We start from the raw sequence: 21,317 nt of genomic DNA on the forward strand, positions 1-21,317 counted from the left end.
CCCTAAACCTACATTGCTATGTGGCTGAAGGTGCCTTGGATCGTCAAAAGCCCTGTGGGGGCACTGTCCCTGGAAGTGTTTAAAGAAACACTAGGCATGGTACTTAGTGCCATGGTCTATTGACATGGTGGTGTTCGGTTATAGGCTGGACTTGATGATCTCAGAGGTCTTTTCCAACCTAATTGATTCTGTGATTTTCTCACAGGAGCATGCTGCTGTCGTGAAAGGAGAGCTGTACCCACAATTCCCATTTCCAGCATGCAGACAGCGTAGGGCAGCAGGCCGTACAGACAGCCAACACTGAGTGGGGTGAAAGGATGAAAGGAAAGATGAAAAAACGGGTCTTATCCCTAGCCAAGAAGTGTCCTTGGCACACCAGCCTTTTTTTGCTGTGATGTGCGACACACAGGAATGGCTTTAAGTTCCATTGGACTGCAAGAGGCCACAGGGTCTTTACCAGCACCTTTACATCTGGAAAAGCTATCAACAACTGGCAGAAGGGTAGGAGAGCTCATGCAGGCCTCTCCTTGGCTTCCTTCTGCCTCTCCTTTACGGTGTGTGCGGCTCCTGCAGGCCCAGCCACAGCTGCAGGCCAGTCCGGAGGGAGGCCTGGCTTTCGCCTGGTGCGCACCCACGGCAGGAGGAGCAGGCCCCTTTCCTCTCAAAAGCCTGAGGCTCCATGAATTGACAAAGGGACACTGCCCAGGGCTCACCCGCACTCTACTCACCCTGGAAGGGATCTACTGGAGCGCAGATCAAACTTGCAGTACTCTGAGTCGGTCTGGAGGGCAGGCGATTGCAGGGGAGGCTGCTTCTCTCCGTCAGCAACAGAGGGAGCTGACGGAACATCGAATGAGCCCCGAGAGTGCTGGCTGCTGCTTCCAGCAGCGCCAGGGGAAAGTGGGGAAGGGTTTGCCTGCTGCATGTCCGCAAAGGGATTCCTGGAAGACGTAGGGAACTTTACATGGTTGACTCCTTGATTGTTCTATCGAAATATTTAGAAAACTAATAAAAGATGCTCCTACGTGCTCTGGATATGTTCCTAAGAGTATGGTCAGAAAGTGTAATTCTATCTTCTACTAAGGAGAATACCAGAGCTTTTCAGTAATGCATGCTCAGGTCTAGGAAACTCTGACTCTAAAACAGTCTGAAGTCTTTCTGTCCTCTAGAGCAGAAAGTTCTTCATGCTGCCTCCACAAGCAGTGCCGAAAGCCTGTGTGGTCCTGGGAAATCAGATGCTAATTTTCTAACAAGCAGGATTTTCTGTAACTAGTCAATAAACCTAAGGCCAGACACGAGCTGCAGTAGTAAGCAGGTATTCTTTATAAAGGGAGTGATCAATCTGATCTTGTTTAATAATCTCTTTTAGGATAAGATGAATAGTGCTGTAGAAATATCTCTTTTTCTCATTGACAGAAGGACAGCAGGGTGACTGCTCCAAATGTCAGTATTGGTGCTGTCCCACTTATTGTGCAGATCTGCTTTCTGAGTACTCTCTTACACAGTCAGTGCTATTCTAAAAAGTGCTTGACATATATTCCCATGCACAGTTTTAAAAGGAATTTTTTCCATTAAAACTGTTTTTACAGTGTCACCTCAGATGTCTAAGAAATTCTCTATGACAAAAACTACTCTACTAGCAGTCATGCTGCAACAGGTTTGGAGGGAAGGAATACCAGGAGAGCTGAAACACAAAAGGTGAGTTATGCCATATTCAAATGCACAGACAGGATATTTGCTTTGTCTTTGGCCTGGAATTAGTTACGAGGGTACTGCCTTATTGACATGGATAACAGTAACATGAGAAGGTCCATTTAGGAAATGTCTGCTGGAGAAAAGTTAGGAATAACTTTTTTGTTGTTTATTTGATTCAGCTTTTCTTCTTTTTCTCTAGGCTGTTATCCTGTAAACTAAAATCAAAACTAAACTAATGAAGCCCCCAAAATGGGTTTGTTACCTCTGAGAGAAAGCATATATTGAAATAAATATCCATGAAGAACATGAATGACTCAGTTTTCCACTTGCTTTAACAAGGACTGTGTCTGTAGGAGATAATTGTTTCAGTTCTTCAGGATGTAGCTGTTGATTTTGTCACACAGATAGAATGAGGTGCTATGAAAAAAATACCAAAAAGTTACCCAAAAGTACCTTTCTGAGAATATTGTTGTGAAAATAGGTTGCCAGATGTTGATCAAGGCTGAAAGAACACAAGGAATCTGCTTAACATGTGAAACAAAGACTTCAGAACACTTCCTGTTTAGGTGTTATTTTCTATTGCTGTATATTTTATCAGTTTATTCTTTGTAGTGAACACTGGCACACAATTTTTTTCTTTTTTTAAGGCAGTATCCATGCCTTTTTGGACCATAAATCTATGCTTTAGCTACCTGCCTTCATTAGTGAAAAAGTTTCTCTTCAGTACAAAATTGACTTCTTGTGTGAAGCATTGGTACTCACATTAGAAAATCTATTACCATAATATGACACAAAATCTCTACTTTACTGCTATCTCCTTGTGACTGTTCAAATATTAAGATGAAAACTTTTAGTCAGTGATTACAATTTCTCCTTTTCTTCCATGGATTGCACCAGTTCCAAAGTTATATGAAGAGGTTAGTAGCTGCTTTCCCATAATTATTCTTTTGACCATAACTATTGAGTGAACTTGCTTCAGAAATGCATACCTAGTCTTTTTCATGGCATTTTATAATTCTTAATTCATATAATTGAGAAGTTGCTGTGAGGATATTAAGCTGAACTTCTAACAAAAGGAGGTGATGTCAGCATTGATGGACTAATTAGGGTTGTTTGATGCTTTGTAATAGTGGCACTCTTGAGCATCTCTGGATGTTGGAAAGAGACCATGCTTTTATACTATTCTGGGAAATCTGATTCTTGGGACAATTACTTAATTTTCTTAATAAACAAACTAGTCTTGAAATTCTCCCTTTCAGGAGGAAACCGTGCTTTCTTTGCTCTCGCTCCCCTCCATCAACTGATTGGAGAATCAGTAAATTTTTTAACTCTTAAGATAAACAACCCAATTGTTTTAATAGTCTTAGGTCAATCTAGCCAACAGAGAAATTGAATGTAACTGCTCTTTTTTGATGAGATAATAAACTCTTTCCATGAAGTTATGTACAGAAAATATTTTTTTCTTATAATGGAACATCTTTTAGAAGATGAGTATGTGTTGTTCTGTTCAAATGGAGTAATAGAATTATTTGGGTTGGATGTGACATTTAAATATAATCTAGTCCAAACCACCTGCAGTGATGAGGGACATTTTCAACTTGATCAAGATGCTGAGAGCCCTGTCCAACTGGGCCTTGAATGTTTTCCGGGATGATGCATCCACCACCTCTTCAGGCAACATATTGCACTACTTCACCACCCTCATTGTAAAAAATCTCTTCCTTATACCTCGTGTCAATCTCCCCTCCTTTAATTTAAAACCATTACCTCTTGTCCCATCACAACATGCCCTGCTAAAAGGCCTGTACTTCTCTTTCTTATCAGCCCCCTGTAAGTACTGAAAGGCTACATTAAGGACTCCCCAGTGCCCCTCCTTCAGGCTGAACAACCACATCTCTCTCAGCCTGTGCTCACAGAAGAGTGCTCCAGCCCTCTGATCACTTTTGTGCGTCTGCTCTGGACCCACAAAAGGTCTTTCTTGTGTTAAAGGCCTCAGAGCTGGACACAGCACTTGAGATGGGATCTCACCAGAGCAGAACAGAGAAGCTGATCACCTCCCTTAATTTGCTGGCCACACGGTTTTTGTGTGGCCCAGGATACAATTGGTTTTCTTGGCTATCACTGCCCATTTCCAGCTCATGTCCAGCTTTTATCCATCCATGCCCCCAAATCCTTCTGGGCAGGGCTGCTCTCAATCTGTTCATCTCCTAGCCTGTGTTGATACTGAGCTATGGGCAGCACTTTGAACTTGGATTTACTGAACCTCACGAGGTTCATGTGGATTCTGTGTAAACCTAGATTTATGCTGTGACTTATATGTAGAATCTGAGTTAGAGCAAACATGTTCAGAGTTCTAGATCCAGGACTACGACCTTTTACTAAATTTGTGATATGGGCATCTTTGCAATACGTTGTGGTATGAACAAAATGTAAGTTCTTCCTAAACCCATTTGAAAGTCTGTCTTGGCTAAATCCATATGAAAATCTACTTATCTTCTCAAATACAGTAATAAATGACTATTTACTTTGTGCAGCCTGTTAGTATAAAGGAATGGGATCTGTTGAGAATAGTCTGCTGAAAACAGAATCTTCTCACATACCAGTGAGTGTGTGTGGTCTCTCTGTGGGACAGAATATTACTTCCTTGCATACACAATCAATTTTCCACAGAAATGTCTGCACTAATTTTAGAGGGACACGTGTCCAAGCAATGTGATTAGCTTTCTGCCAAGTTGTCTGTATAAATCGTACAGAAAATGCCTCTCAAAGCTGAAAGCCTGCTGTAGAACAGCTGGAATATATAAAGGAGAAACACTTCTATTTTCCAGTTATGTTTTTCAAGACCTTTCTTGTCATGATTGCAGCAGGGTGTTGAAGAAGAGTGACACAGACTGTGCGTGGAAGGGCAGATTTCACAGACATTGGAGAGAAAGAATTCACTAATCTTGAATGGCTGGTAAAAATATCTACTGCATTTCCACATTACTATGTATAAATAATTACAGAACAAGCAGAAAGTTGACATCAGAGGAGTCATCTCAGTGACCATTGTGAAGAAATGCATATTATTAGGAATTGATGAAGATATTTCTGCCTGTGTGAGCGGATCTGATTCTTTGAATCTTGGTTAAAGATGTAATGATTCAGATCTCTTTCCTTATTTTTGCTGCATCATCTCTTTCTTTCATACGCAAGGAAATGTTAATGTAATTTTTAAGGTCATATTCCTCAGACATACCTTGTAGCTATTTTCCACTTTATATTGTAGCCCTGGTTTAGGGAATGGGATCATGGAGTGGAGTGTCTGTGGGCCTGGTTTGAGGGAGGACTCTGACATCCAGGGGGTGTGATGCTGTAATCAATGGCCCTGCAGTGTGTGCACCACAGAACTGCTCTTCCCTCACAGACACATTTATTGACTGCATCCGGGAAATGTCCCTGCAAGCTCATAACAGTAGCCCAAATGCCAGTTCAGAAGAGGACAAGAGGTCACTAAGGTTTGACAGGTAACCCAGGCAGTAATCCAGGTTTGGACCTTCTTCCACTGCTAAGGTGGCCTTGTTCAAAGAGCTTTGTTAAAGTGTGTGTGATCATTAGCAGTGAAACCATGTATTATGGAAGGAAAAATATCTTGAGTCTTTCAGGTTACAGCAATATGATTTGAACATGATTTGATATTCTGTATTTGTTATTCATTTCCCATCCCAGAGACAGGCTGTTTTGAGGCTTTTATGTAATGACTATTGAGTCCTCTGATGGGATTGGTGTTGTCCACAATATTTAAATATGTTTTTCAACTGACTTCTTAATTCAGTCAAATTTTCACTTCAGCTTAGCTTCCAAATGGTTCCAGAGGTTGGATATAGCATTGCAGAAAGTGGTGATGTGAAGGTCTGGGAAAATACTAGTTGCATCTGGAAAGATACCTTCCAATTTTCAGGCATACTGAACAATAAGACAGTACAGTCTGCATCTACACTGGAAAAGCAAGTGCATCTACCTCTTCCAGTAAGTGTTACCCAGTAATACAAAGTGGCTGAGAGCTACCTGCCCACAGCTATTTCTAGAGTTCTCACAACCTCTGAACACAGTATTCCAGCTTTTTCAGTGTGGTTAACTCCTAGCATCTTACCTGGCTCTCCTTTGGCCCACATCCAATACACTGGTGGTCCTAAAACATTAATTTCATTTAGCTTTTCTGTTTCAGGACACTACAAGCAGTATAGGGTTGTGCTGTGGAAGGGGCAGGGGATATATGTTATATGGACTGTGGAGTACCTGAGATCAGTGCATGCAAAGGTACTGGAGTTTTGTTGCTCTTGCCTGCAGGGAAAGGCCAAACTTTCCCTAGCACTGCTGCTGGTTTCATCTGTGGAGGAGTTGGTGATTTACTACATAAAATGACCTATGATTGACTGGGCATTAGGGGGTGTGAATGATCAAGTGATTTGAAAACAGGGGGAATCTGAAAAGAAATTGTACAGGTATTCCCATACTTATTTGAGTGTGATACCATTCATTAAAAATCAGAATAATATTTTGGTGTCTTCTGCCTTGGAAAGATGATTTGTTTTGGTGCTCTGGCTATTTCTCTTTATCAATCTGGATTTCACCCCTTGTAGAAGAAATTGGGGTTTATGTGGTAGATTTGTATTTTCTTTTGTTGCTTTCTTCAGCGCAAATAAGCCTCATTTCAGAGCAGTTAATAGCAACAGTACAAGGAAAAATCCCAGTGTTTTTTTCTCTTGATGACAGATGAATACAGGCTTTAAGAATATCAGGTTTGATGCCACCCACCTATTGTTAATTGAGTAGTTTGATGGGATAGTACTGACAACTTATCACTTCCTGAGTTTCATTTTGAGAATTGACACAGGCATGTGAGTGCCAAAATCTTACCAAAAGTCAGTGATATTCACCACTATCCAGGCAAAATAACAAAATGGCACAATGAAATTTAATTTCCACTCAGAAATGCCTGTTAACTTATGCCTGTTATGCATATTAACGTGCCTGTTGTGCATATTAATGTACCCATGAAGTAGGTGGATAAAGCTGAAAGGGTAACCAGTATGATTTGGGCTAGATGAATTACTCACAAGAGAAGAGAATGCTGAAATGAGTTAGAGACGATTTAACCTGTTACTGTCTCATTCCATATTACCAGCTACCAGCATTAAAGAAGAAAATTGTATACAGAGTTTCAGAAATGTGACTATTCATTGAATATTACAATTAAGTGCCCTAAATTTTATGAATTATTTTACTTGTTGGGATTCAGAAAAAGCCTTTGAAAATTTTTCAAAAGTAATAAAAAAATCTAGATATTAGAAATACAGTTTTTTCTGTACTGCAAAGTTTCATTTCAGTAATGTTAGACCTTTTTAGGGTTAGAATGCAGTGTTACAAAGCCCATTGTGCAGACCTGAGGTCATTCCTGCAAACCTTAATTAACTCCACAGAATTTTAGACACATAAGAAAATTACTGTAATCCACTTGCTCATCTTTAGAAAGAAGGAATACTACAACTAAGAGGAGAAACATTTGCAGCCTGTCCAATTGAATTTTGGAATAGGGGATAAGGTTAAGGACAGAGTATGGAAGGGATTTATAATGTAATTTTTCCACAACTGTCACTGAAATTTTATGTAGGATGTGTATGTGTATATTTACAGAGTACAAACATTTTATCAGCGTTGAATTATTTTTTGAACCAGAGAGGTTAGTTGTAGAGATAAGTATAATATTCTGCCCTTGAAGCTTTTAAGTTTCATTGTAATTACTACTTTCTGGGGAATAATTTGAAGAAGGAAAGTAAAACACAGAGAAAATTGCAAAAATGTGGGTCTTCAGCATTTTGCTCTATATACTATAGCAATATAATTTCTTACACATAAAAATCTAGCATTAAATTGTTAAAAACACTAATGATCTGGCTTTTTTTCATAGTGCTGAGGAATCTTTGCAGCCTAATGTAGACAGTGACCACAAAAGATGACTCTTCTTTCTCACACCTGTATTGGCTTTTGTTTCTCGTTACTGTGCTGTCATGAGCTCACTGTGGTGTGACCGAAGGGCGTTTGCTTTAAAAACCTTTTCCTGTGGTTAGGTGTCAGTGGGGCAGACATTTGTGGGGAAATAAAGCCCAGAGAGTAAAAGAATAAATTACTGTATAAGGGGTTTTGGAGCAGGACAGCGCACAGGAACAATTCTGCTGCTAGCAAATTCTGCAAAAGGCAAAAAAAGAGAAAAACCACCATATTTTATATTAATTATTAAACAAAATACAGTGGAGCCTATTCTTAGCTGTACCTGGCTAAATGCATGGGGGTTTCAAAAAGCTGTTGAAATGTGGCTTCTCCCTAGTCTAGTGTGTCCAGTTTTTTGAGCCTACCCAGAATGAATTAGGCCCTTCAAGCCTCCTCTGAGGTGTGTAGAGGCAAATATAATGAGAATGTGAAAGGCTTAGGCCTTTGAAAAGATGGTGGTGCTTTTTTGTGTTACTGATTTATGTGTGGTGAATCTTCAAATGCAGGATGTCAAGAGGGGACCCAAAATGACCTGAGGAGTGTTACCACCATGAAGCCATCCACACCTTTGGAGCAAGAAGTGAGGCTTCATACTACTGACTGCAATGATTAAGTTAATTCCTCCAATGTGTTAGTTTTTTTCACAGACTGTGAATTCTTCTGTGTATTTCAAGAAAGATGGTGATGTGTCCCCTTCACATAAAATGGAAAAGCAGCAGGATGTAACTCTCATACACCTTCCTTCAGCTATAGATCTCAATACAGCTTTTAAATCAAATAGATCTACCTCCACTTAAAATTAAGTTAAATGTTTCAGCAATCAGCCTTGGCTGTCTAGCAGCCAGTAGCCACAGCAGCAGTTTCACTGAGTGGACTTTGAAATATCTTTTTTTGGAAGATAGCAGTGACAACATTTGTGGTTTGGGTGACACCTTGTAAATTCTCACTCATGTCTTTTTGGAGAGGACGCAAAAATTAAACACTCAAAAGTTACACACGTAAATCTTAGGTCTGAAGATTTTGAGTACTTCATAAGATCTAACAAACTATTTATGTATATGCATTTATAATTGTCTCTGGGAAGACTTTTTCAGCATAGCTTTGCAAGTGCCCATATATACCCATGAACAGGATAAAGGTTCATGTTCATGTATATATCATACTGATATATACATGAATACACTGATAATGCACAAGGTGCTGAGACTGACAACATTAACAACAGTGGTCTACAGAAATGATTTCTGCTGCAACAGTCAGGTCTATAATTAAACAGGCTGATGGATTCAGCTGCTCTCCAGAGAAATTTCAGTCACCAAAAAAAGATGCCAGACCTTGGATTATGGTAGCACATCCTTTGCTTTGGGGTCATGCAAAATGAGAATGTTCTGGTTTGGTATTAAATGTCGTACACCATCTGCTGCTGACTTACATGACATAACAGGGTGTTCTGAAGCTAATTATTACAGAGATTTGTGTTGCAAGTGCAGTGTGCCCTGTTTCAGGGACAATGGAGGCAGTACTCCCACTCCATTTACTGAGCAAGCCCTGAAGATGAGGAGCAGAGTTTCCTTAATAACTTTTTGCATTTTCCCCTACCATTTGCAGGGTAAATGTTATCATTAACTCAAAGATGGTGGACAAACTGTATCATATAGACTCTGTCCTATGTGTCAGTCACAAGAATCACCTTAGAACAAGGGTGTTTTTGGGTCTGTATCTGTTGGAGAAGGAGTCTCATTTCTGGTGGAAGAAGTTAGGGTGAGTGATGTGGCAGAGAGATTAAAAAATTTTAGTGGGTAAACTGTAACTCAGATGCTGTTGTGTAAACATATACATTTGAGGAGATTAGACTTACAAAGACCTGGGCTTGTCAGAGGTATTCTCCTTCATGTAAGTGGAATGCTTGCCAGTAAAGGTTTCGTAGAAGAATTCTCTGGATGTTTTTCCATAGTCTCTCTCCCCCAAACATAGTGCCCCTTACCCCAGCTTATTATCTACTGGTTTTTTGCAGTAATTTTTAGTAGCTTTCTTCTAGAGCTAAACATGCTGGGCTGGAGCCTTGAGAATCTCATTCCTATGCCTGTCGGACCTGCTGCACATATCTGGAATGGACAAACTCTTGATTTGAAAGCTGTTGAAAGCATTGATTTGAATTCCAGTTCCAAACACGTTTTATGTCTGGCTTGGATGAAAAGGAATATCCCTTGCATTTTGGATGAGTGATTGAGAAGTGCAAGTACTAGATAACTTACTTTTTTTTGGTCTTTCTCCATTTTTAGCTAAAGTGGCTACCAAACTATTTGATACTGGGTTTTTTTTAATGGACACAAATTGAGAAGGTTGACTAGACTATGGAAGAACTCTGCTGAAAACATATGTAGCACTTCCCAGTGTCATAACCTACCTTAGTGAACATCCACACCTAGTGACATCCAGAATTAGCTGCGTGCAATGAAGCTCCTAAAACAAAAAAAGCTGATGGCTGAATTAATGGTGCAGTTTTCCAGTGACAGTCAGATTATTTTTCCATCAGTAAGAGGAACTCCCATTAAATTATTTTGTTTAGCACAGGCTATGTTTTTCTTGTATGTCTTTTGCTAAGATCACTCTAGCTGTCAATGTCTTTACAGTTCAATCCAAAACACTCCTTATAGGTTCACATTTGAGAATTTGACTTCAATCTGATTATACACACTTATCTGTGCCTACTGTTATGCGACACTACTACTAAAAAGAGGATTTTTTGTGCCTGTAGCTGAGATGCTAAGATAAGTCCTGGCCCTACCTGCTGCAGTCATGAGTCAGAAATCTGAAGGCACTGAAGTACAGTGCTTCCATGTATGAACTCACAAAGACTGACATGTAAATAAATAGCTTTAAACTCACAGGTATGTACCTCTTCAATTCAGTCTGACTTCTGCATCACTGATAAAGGTATTGAAATTTGGAAGTACTCATGGTCTTACTTGTGAAATAAATGAGCTTCAAGTTTTCATTATGTCAGTTCATAACTGGGGAGTGGCCAAATTGTAAACAAATGAAAGGAACAAATTTTTCTTTCTTCCTGCTGTCAAATTTTTTATTTCTTGTTTGTTTTGGATTGGCAGTTGTGAAACATTGAAACCAGAAAGAGGCTGAGAAATATGTTTGGCCACCTGTCTGTAATTGAGGCTGGAATAATTGTGTTCTGAGCAGGTGAACAGTAAAGTCTATTCCCAGAAAGAGCCCTGCTGCTTTTACTCAGGCAGATGACTCATTCATTTTAGCTGATTTTCTTGGCTTTGTTCAAATGTGATTTACCTCTTCCCCCATCTCTCCCCCCCATCTCAGAAATCAGTAGTAGATTTATATGACAGGAAAGCAGCCAAAGAGGATTTAACCTGTTTCTGCAGTCTCTGTTTCTTATTCTCTTCCCAAAAATCTGTCACCACTTGCAGAATTTCACTATGCCTTGGAAACTGTGACTGGCTTTGTGCAAAGCCCGAGCTTGAAATCGTTTTGTGTCCCGTGGGTCTGAACTTCAAATACCATGGCCTGCCCAGTGCTGGGGAAACAGTGTGTGACTTAGATGGCCCCACCATTGATATCAAGACTCCATCTGTCTTCCCAAATGCACAGCAGAGCAGGGCTGTTAGGAGCTGCACATCTCTCTAGCTCTCTAGTTGTACACACTCTCTAGCTCTCTGCAAGCAAAAGGCCAGCTCATTGCTATCTGCAACCCAAGAAGGGATGGAATGGTTGACCTTTGCATTGTCAAGGGTGTATTTTTAGTAGCAGGTGAATATTTTGCATTTAGGTATCATTTCAGTATGTGGGCTCAGATGACAAAGATCAGATGTATTCTTGTGGTTTTTTTTCCATCCCACTTTCTGTTTCAGATCTTTGACTCTCACATGAAGGGGCTGAGGAGAGACTTGTGCATGATGAATACCTCTGTGATTTTAAAATCATATGTTAGTGTTCTGTTTTACTTAAATAGAAAGATAATAGCGAGGGTAGGCTGACTTTATTGTTAACTCACAATGAAACTAGTATCTCTTGATAAGAGCAGCAGTGGTAGATTTATGTTTGGTTTCACAAGATGTTCTGGTTGTGATTGTATGAGGTCTGCAAGGTGGAGGTGCAAGGAGGTACAGGCATACCACCTGAACAAACAGTTAATAAACTGCAGTTGCAATTGTGCTGTGTGGGTTAGGTTACAAGGATGCAGGTGTAACATCCTGCCAGTGCCAAGTGGCATAACCTCACTGCAGTAAGAAATAGTTTGGGTTCACATTTCCTCCTGGCCAAAGCAGTGAAAAGAACAGGAACTTCGGAGCAGAAATTGATGACAAAATTCAGTGTGAACCTGTGAACTACAGTTATGGTTGATGCCTTAGGTTTTATTTTACTAGGTGTGAAATTAACCAGATAATTCTAATATTAGTGCAGAGTTAAAATAACTGCACAAGGAGAAAAAAAAAAAGTACATGGAGTTAATATTAATTATTACTAAAATTAGAGCAACATTCTTACACTGAACTTCGCTGTGAAGTTTCCAAAGTATCAATTGACTTTGGGATTACATTGTAATTGTTGTGGTTAAAAATAGTCCAACAGCGCATCATCATGAATCTGTAAATAAATTTCAGTACCATAAAGTCCATTACACAAGCACAACACAAGGACATATCTTGCAGTAAGTCAGGCTTGTGTGTGCATTTTCAGTGCTTCTAAGTAATTCAATATGTATCTGAAAAACCTTTAACAGTCATTGTGGGAAAGTTTCCAGTTACTAACCCTTATTAATATAATTAAAATCCTTAAATAAATCTATTGCAATAATGTCATATACCTGTTTCTCAGATACCTAAAAGGATTGTATTGAACTTGGTGATTTTATTTCAGCATCGTACTAGTTTTAAGTGTGAATTTCAGCAGGAATCTCTTCTGATTTGTCATAGGATTAATGTAAGTAATATTCATAAAAAATGGCAAAATGTATTGCAAGGTATTTTCAGTATTTTCAGTTCAACTCCCATATTAATGTGCAAAAGCCATATCTAGGAGCTAAACTTTGTCAGTAGCAGTGCTTCCAGGCAGGGTATTCCTTCCTGACTTTGGTAGACTGACACTGGAACAGAGTATTAGACTGATGATATTGTAGAACTGTGAATCCATTTCCTAGCAAGCAGCTGGTGCAGCAGTGTCAGGCTGTGCAGATTTTTCTAAAGCCTTGGAGTGGGAGGGAGAAACAAGGCAAGGGAAGGGACAGAACCAAAGAATACAGGTAACTTGCCAGAAAGCCCTTTAGCAGAACAATGCAGTTTTACACCGCCTCTCAGTTGGGCATGGAGTCACACCTGGCTTTGGCAAAAATCACCTAGTGAAAGGGTTTTTCATGGAGAACAGGCAATAGTTTACATCAAATGGCTCAGCAGTTGAACAGAGTGTAGATTAGTGGCATAGACTGTGCTCGTGGAAAAGAAACGTGAGAGTCAGCAGGTGTTCCACCTGGCTGGAATGGGGCAGCTGCTTGGCTCCTTCCTGCTGTCAGGCACCTCTGCAGCCAGGGTGTGCTTTGGTGGCTGTTCTGTGCTTCCTCTTACTGAAACACTGCTGTTCTGCTGCTTCACTCTGATGTGGTTTGCTTCTGAAGAAACACTGGTGTGATGGAGTTGCTTTTCATGTTCCATTACCATTAAATCTATGCTGTCTGTTCTCGTCTGCAGTGGTTCACTACTAGGATTTGCCCTTCACTCTGAAGTTCAGAGTGCTCAGCACCGTGTTGGGATTCTTTGTCAAAACAAACAAATCATTTGCAGCCTGAAATTTTCACTAGCCAACATGTTGCTGGCAATTTGGTCTAGAGGCGGTACATTGAATATCTGGCCTAGCAGCCCTGGGGTGAAATTGCAGTTGCAGGCACTGAAAACCATACGTCCTTTCTTAGCAGTTAAAGCATATGAAGAAGGCATGTTGCTCAGGCAAATTATCTCAAATTATCTCACTGATGTCTATTAGTGTCTTCTGTCCGTAATGCTATTAATTTTAAAACCAATTCTCTTAGTAGGTAAGCTTGCTAGGGCTTTGATACTGGATTAGTAGGCCTTTGTAAATATATTGCCAAACAGAAATAATGTTTATCACAATTTCTTGTATCTATGTATCTTCACAGAAAAGTTTGGTGGTGTAATGCTTACAAGTTTGCAAACAAGATATTTTGATTTTTGGGGTTTTGGAAAACTACCTCTGCTGCAATAATTTAATATATGAGGTTACTTTTGCCCTCCTGACCATGTTTTCATGCCATTGTTGGTGACAAATAATCTGAAGAAGGAAATTTTAAATAAAATTATTTAAGATTCTTTATGTAGTGTCTGTCTGTGTGGGAGATAGGTCAGGTAATACTATTAAGAGGCAGAAGAGTAGAGTATTTACAAGATGCTTGTTCTCCCAAAAGAATCTGAGGTTGGACTGTAGTGCTGGGGTTAAAGGATCAGGGAAATTTATTGAAATATGTGAAACTGAGCTCTGAGAAGTTTTCTTCAGGTAGATTTTGGGCCTTAGACATATCCTGGAAATATCCTGGGAGAAACCAGTTCTCTTGTAAGCCCTGTAGGCCACTTTCCTTAGACTTCTGTGACGGCTTGGCTTAGGCAAGACTCTATCCTACTCGGTTCTTCTGTTCTGATGTGTGAGTCTGTGGCCTCTGAAGGGCAAGCAGAGAAGTTGTAGTTTCATGAGGGTGTGTGGAACAGTGTAGGCTGTGAAACAAAGGCAAGGGAAGCAGCATTGGGAGTTCTGGGATTCTACTCTGCCCAGAGTGTAGATGCTGGGTGCTTGTAGTAGTTCATTTTAACAGCTAGACTCCAAGCTAAAATGCCTCTATTCTTCCATCTGACCTCCTAATCTATTCTGGCATCTGTTTTCTTTTTATTGTTTAGGTTATGACCTGGTGTCCTTGGCAGTCGAAAGTCCTTGCTACACGAGGTGGAATGAAAGATGGGATTTTGAGTGTCTGGCATATGAATTGTGAGAAAATCATCCAAAGTGCAATTACAGATTCACAGGTGAAATGATGAAATGTCTGCATACTTCGGCTATGTTCTTTTTGTATAGCTGTGTTGATTTGGCAAACTGCCACTGACTTTGAGGGTGGTTCAGCAGTGAGAGGAACAGCAGGATTTTCTCTGGATGTGCAATTGTGCTGTTCTCAGCTCCACCATGTGTGATTGACTCAGAAGCAGTTTGTTGTTTCTCATTCACCACTTCTGTCTCCGTGCAGAAGTGATGGAAGAGGAGACAGTTTTGAAGCCAGACACTTTTCATCGTCTTTCCTTGCTGGCAATGACAGTCTTGGCCAAAACTCTAAATGCAGAGAGAATGATGAAGGGGAAGAAAAGTTCCCAGAGCACTAGGGTGAGGAGAGGTGTAAGAGTCAGAGAAAAAACATCTGCTTTCTGGAGTTTGAATATTAGGAGACAAAGGAACAGGTTCTCAGCTGTAGTGGAGCAGCATAATTTGGTTTGCTGGAGCTATTACAGCGTAGCTAAGGATGTGTTTTGAGGGTTTTTTTATACTAATAGGTAGTTACCATGTTTAGATAGAACAATAAAGCAACAGTACGTTGAAGAGTTGAAAACAAGTAAATGGCCCTTCTAAATAAATAGATGATTTTGCATCTCATGATGTAAGGATACTGAACCAGCTTTCAAATGATGTCTAAACCAAATCTCCATGTATTATTTAAACATGTCTGTGCTTTGATGAAGGATTTTGTTGTGAATAAATGTGTTGCAGAGTGTTTCCCTTGCACCCTGACAGAGAAACTGGAGTTCCTTATAGCTCTGTATTGTTCCATGGTGCTGTAGGGCGACATCATATGCAGAGGTTGTTTCTTGCTAAGCCTCCTCGTCTCTGGTGTTATTCATGAACAGAAAAGACCAGATCATTGCTACACAGACATATTCCTGCTTATGAAGACCCCTAATAACTCACTGTAAGAAATTAAATACAGGGAAAAATTGTGGAAGTATCAAGATACAATCAGAATAAATGCTGTGGTGGATGATTGCAACTTAGATGGTTCTAATCAACCTCAGACACTTTTAACCACATAAGTTTTACACCCACAGAAATGATCTGACAAACTGTAACTGAATTTCATTTTATAAACCTCTTGCAAATGCTGAAGACCCCAGCTAAGAATGAGGACCTATCAGCACCAGTTGAGCACTTAAACCCAGAAAACTCCACCCAAAAACCCATGCAAATGAGTAATTTCAGCTTGTCTGATTTGTCTCTATTGCCCTCCACTACTTTTTGACTTAAACTGTAAATTAAATTTCAATCAGTGTTACGGACAGTTTTGGGTGCCTCCAAAGATTATAACTCAACATCCTCCCTCAGAGTTGTTACAGACACTGAACAGACACAGCATAAGGAATTCACCGAGTTGTAAAATCTCAATCCTAAATATTGACAAAGATTCTGTATATTTCAATAACTTAAGAAGGAGCAAAGCTAGAAAATTGATCTCTGCTAAAATAATTTAGTGGTGTTGAAATTAAAATAAAGAAGTTTAGCAGGAACTCATGTAGCTCAGCACCAGGACAGCAGGTATTTTCATTTAGCCATAGTGTTTCCAGTGAGCCACTCTATCAGCTTCACAATTTAAGGGCAGACGTTGCATTGGCAGCAGTGACCTTCATTAGGTGTCACAGGGCTGCACAGTTCCTCACATGTTTGTCCTTGTAGTATCTTGAACTAGAAGAGTGCCATTCTCTTGTGTCCATGGGGAACTCAGGTACGAGTGATGGGAGGACACAGGTCGCTCACATTCATTTTAGCACGTCACACATGACTTCTTACTTTCGTGCTTCCTTTTAGGATGTGGTTTATATGTTCTGCTTTAGAAACTACTACTCAGAAGATTTTTTTTCTCTTGGGGGTTTAGCCTACCAGTGTGACTGCCAGTAACTGACCCAGCCAGAAAAGACAAAGTCCAGTAACTTCAGGGAACAAAGCTTCAAATTTCTCTTGCTGCCATGTGCCTAAAAACCTCACGCATTTTCCTGGCATTGGCATAGCCCTAAAAGGTACAAGAAGTCTATGAGGTAAACGCAGTTCTTGAGAGTCTCAATTGAGTTACAGATTTCTCCTGCCTTCAGTTCAAGTTCAGTGTCTGCTTGTGGATGAGATTTTTCAACAACCACGTTAATGAGTTTGGTACATTCTTTGTGCTGCTAGACTGGGTAGCTTTCTGCTTTCCATGTGTAGCTCCCAAGATTTACTACAACTGCAGACAAACTGACAACACAGTTCCACTAAATGGCTTAGTGGAGTCACTGTTATAAGATCTCTTTAGCAGTGATAACTGAGCAGCTGGAGACAGTATCTCATTATTGGATCAGCTGCTGTGAGCTGTCTGCAAGGCCTGTGCAGCCAGATGGGAAGGCTCAGCAGTGAGAGACATTACCAAGCACAGATGAGACTGACATTGTGAATGCATGGACAATAGTAGTTCAGGTTCAATGTGTTCCTTTGGCAGAAATGTCTCCTCAAAGTGGTGCAGACAGGTAAAGCCTACTCCCTATTAAGAATATATTTCCTTTGGCTCCTTATTAATATGAAAACAGTCAATAGAGGATGATAGCTTCCCACATCCTATGCAGAATGTTTCTCTGCTGCAGTAAAGTGGAACAAGCCATAGTGTGGGTGGTGAAAATGACTGGCATAATCAGTGTAGAATTCTGATGTAACTTTCCTTTTCTTTTGTACATGTTTTATTTTATAGGTAACAAAGGGAAAGTCTTGCATATAACCCTGAGCTCCGATCAGAGTAGGTTCATTTTTGTGGCAGTGGATGGGATGTCTTGTCTGTGGAAACAACATGGGTCTGGGGAGAGCATGCACAGCAACAAAGCTTTTTAATAACAGTTATTTGAGCTCATTCTTGTGACTTTTTTTCTTGAAAGTCAGTGATTAATATATTCAGCCCATTCAATAATTCAAAATATATGTCTTCTTTCCAATAAAAACATGACAAAGGACAGTACAATTTTATTTAAAAGAACAAAATTTTCTTATCAGTCTATTATGTGAAATGTTAGTAGCTTGTCTTAACCTAAAGGAAAAATATCCTAACTCTGAAGAATAATGTAATGTATATTTCAATTATATTAGCAAACATAGAAGGAATCCAACTGTGCAAAGCACTAGCATAAAGTGTTAGGTCCTGCTTTTATCTTTGATTCTTGCAATAAATTTTACATTACCTTAGCATCCCCACTGGTAACCACATACTAATTCATATATATTGTCTTGAATTATTCAAGGACTATGATGAGCAGAGACCAGTTCAGGCCTTGTTCTTTGTATCACATAAATTGTCTTATGGAATCTGTCTAAATACTCCTTGAGTTCTACCTTAAGTATGTAATTAAATAGAAATTATTTACAGGGAATTGTTTATTGTTTTCATAATGGTAATGATAATTAACATAATTAGGAAAATGTCTTAACTAGATTTTTAATTGCTTCCTTTCCTTAAACCCACCAACTATATTTGACAGTGATTTAAAATACAAAAAATTGCATAATAATTCTATTATTATGCATAGTTATGTAATAAGTTAATTAAGAATTCAGATGGGCATAGGAGCATGCTGTTTGGGCTGAACACAACTGTTAGTTCATTTCATAAGGGTGCCAATTCAATTCTGGTTGCCAGCAAATAGTGCAGGTGTCATCATATTGTGAATTTTATTTAGTGCTCACAAGGAATAAAACCCTTGGACATTAACATATATTTGCCTTGCAAGATAGGGCCTCAGAAGGTATTCAGATACAGATGAGTAGTGCTATTCATTGTGTTCTGCCTACAAACACCTTTGGAGCTTTGCTTTCATTGTTAGGAATGATCAGAGGCAAGGGATAAGGATTCATTCTTGCATTTTTATATTAAAAGCCCTCTGAGCTCAGAAACTTGTATTGTTTGGAGTCCTTTTATTTATTAATTTTTTTTTTCACAACTGAAAATTTATTTAGAATATTTCCTGTAGCTGGGAAAGATTAGGATATTAGGGGACTAGGGCAGTGCTAGTCTATGAAAAATAACACTGTGGTCAAATGCATGAAAAGAAACAGACAGGGGCATAAGTTGTCTCTGTAAATGAATGTGAAACTATCATGTCTTTAGTTCTCATGATTTTTAAGACCTCATCTTCTGCTGCTCGCAAGTTATGTGGTCGCTAACTTTAGCTCTGGAAGGTTGGGACCCCTCAGGTAATTTAGCTAGTAAGAGATTGCAATAAACCTGCTACTCAGCTACTGGGTTCTCATGTCATCTCATGTGGTCTTCAAAGAAGATCAGAAAATGGTAATACTGGTTGTCAATTGAGAAATTGCTGCCAAGAAACTGATGCCCAAATGTGGGAAATAGCTTATACTGTGCTTATCTTCCAATATGAACAAGCTTGTTTATAGAGATTTTATCAGACAATTAGAATCTGATTTAAATACTCAAAACAGTATTTTAAATAATTTAAAATGTTTTAGGAATAGTAAAAAACATTTTCCCCCATTTTGAATGTTAAATAAATGAGTAGAACTAGTCTCTTTGCTCATGCATTTTTTGATTTGCCCAGAAATCCTCTCTTTCCTTTGGCAGCACCTAAATTATATTTATATCATTTATATCCAGTATAGGAGGAGGTGCATGACACAAGATGGGAGGCTGTAGCATGGAAGGACCTGACCAATACCAACCATGCACATTTTGTTGGATGCTGAATTGTCAAAATAAGAAAGGCTGTTTCTTAGCCTAAGAACTTCTCATATCTTAGTTACTTACAGCTCAGTGTTGACTAGTCAAGCTGTATTTAAGATGACTAGTCAAGATGTATTTAAGCACAATATCTAAAAGTGGGAAAAGCCACTGATTTCAAAAGCCCATAACTACGAGAGGACCTTGTTTGTGTGACCTGTCGATCCATTATGTGACCATGTCTGAGAAGACATCCAAGTGTGCATTCCAGACTGTAACTAATTTGAAGTGAAATTAAATGCATACTCTAGTGCTTTTTTCTGAATGTGCAGAGTGTAAAGCTGCTGAAAGCTGGCCACATTCTTGCGTAGGTTCCTCATTCTGCCAGTGCAGAGGTCTTAACATATGAAGTCTTGGTCAAAATTTGAAATCCTGACTTCCTCCCTATAGAATATGGCATTCTTTTAGCTCACTGTCAGTTACACGCCTGGTATGTTGCTCAGGCCCAGGATGGACAGAAATCAGAACCTGTTTCTAAGAACTCAACTTGTTCTTTGTCTGTGGTCTGTATCCACTGAAAGCTGAGTCTCCAGGGGTGGCACTGAGGTTTGAGAAAATTTGAGTTGACTAAGATCAGATTTTCATCCCTACAGTCCTGTCCAAGGTGGAGCACTGTACAACATATAGAACCCAAAACTTAAGGTCAAAAATAATTTTTGCCTGAAGAATAACTTCATTGCTCATACAGTACAAGTGTCTTTCTTCTCAGGTATATCAATATGACAAAACAATCATCTGGAGTATAATGACTGAGCAATCCATTTGTTCCCACACTTAAAAGCACTGAGTCGGGCAGATGTGCCCAGTTCTGCCCCTACATGACCTGACTTGATGCTACCTACATACATGTTAGGTGAATTTCTGTGATGTGGTTTATATCTGTTGCTTCCTTCCAATTATATAGCCAGACTGAGAAGAAAACAGGGACATCAAATTATCATAGCATTTTTCTTAGCTAGTGTGGGCTCCATTCCACAGTGGTGAAACTCTGTGGTGAATGGGCTCATATCATGCCTCTTGAGCAGAGACCTCCCCATCTAGAGGAAAATGCAGTTCTCTCTTGCTGCTTCTTTTTTTCTACAGGTTTATGCTACTGGCAGTAGTGACAGAAGGTAAAATTTTGGTTTTACCCTGTAAGTCCAACTCTACAGGCTTATTTTGCACAATTCACTAAAAACATCCATGTGAAAAAAACACCATTTAAAAAGTATTTTGGGGTAGGTCCTAAATTTCAGACTACAAGAGGAAAGCTGCACGTTTTCCACATTTTTCTGCAACACATTTCTTCATGCATTAAAAACTTCTCCTTGGTCAGAACCTATCCTTCCTGATCTCTAAGGCTTCTCCAACACTTGGCTCAGAACCACCATCTGGAAAATTAGGAAATACTTGAATTACAGGATTTGAGAGGGATTTTCCACTGACAAGGGTGCTGTTTGTGACTTTTGGAGAGAAAGAAAAATCCTGCCGAAGAGGAAGCAGAATGCTGAGATAATGCAACAGCATGAGGAAAGAAAGGCAGTGAAAATCTGAACAAAGAAATGAAGCAAGACTAATGTATGGGAAGGGTGAAACAGGCCTAGGTGAGCTGCAAGATAATAAGGACAATTTTGTTTCCTGAAGGTTTTAAGAATTAGTTTTTGCCTAAGCAGGGGTTTGGTAGTTTGCAAGAATAAAAAATTCTGAAATTTCTTATTTCCTGTGTGTTTAAACACAGAATCAAGTCACTGCTTTGGTTGTTGGTAGCAGTCAGTGGGTCAAATTCTCTTCTCAGTTTCAC

At 39.5% G+C, this 21,317-nt stretch overlaps 1 protein-coding gene across 1 annotated transcript; it reads left to right on the forward strand.

The window, feature by feature from the left end:
- Positions 1-411: 411 nt before the first annotated feature.
- Positions 412-17,643, forward strand: CDC20B (cell division cycle 20B). The gene is given in 12 exon segments (XM_059493094.1): positions 412-910; positions 1,590-1,634; positions 1,637-1,698; positions 5,527-5,615; positions 8,230-8,353; positions 9,766-9,920; positions 9,922-9,964; positions 10,836-10,912; positions 13,440-13,668; positions 14,655-14,780; positions 17,261-17,288; positions 17,507-17,643. Coding segments are annotated over 12 exon segments (1,614 nt in total).
- Positions 17,644-21,317: the final 3,674 nt, after the last annotated feature.

Source organism: Ammospiza nelsoni, chromosome Z (genome assembly GCF_027579445.1).
Source record: "Ammospiza nelsoni isolate bAmmNel1 chromosome Z, bAmmNel1.pri, whole genome shotgun sequence".
Classification (NCBI taxonomy): domain Eukaryota; kingdom Metazoa; phylum Chordata; class Aves; order Passeriformes; family Passerellidae; genus Ammospiza; species Ammospiza nelsoni.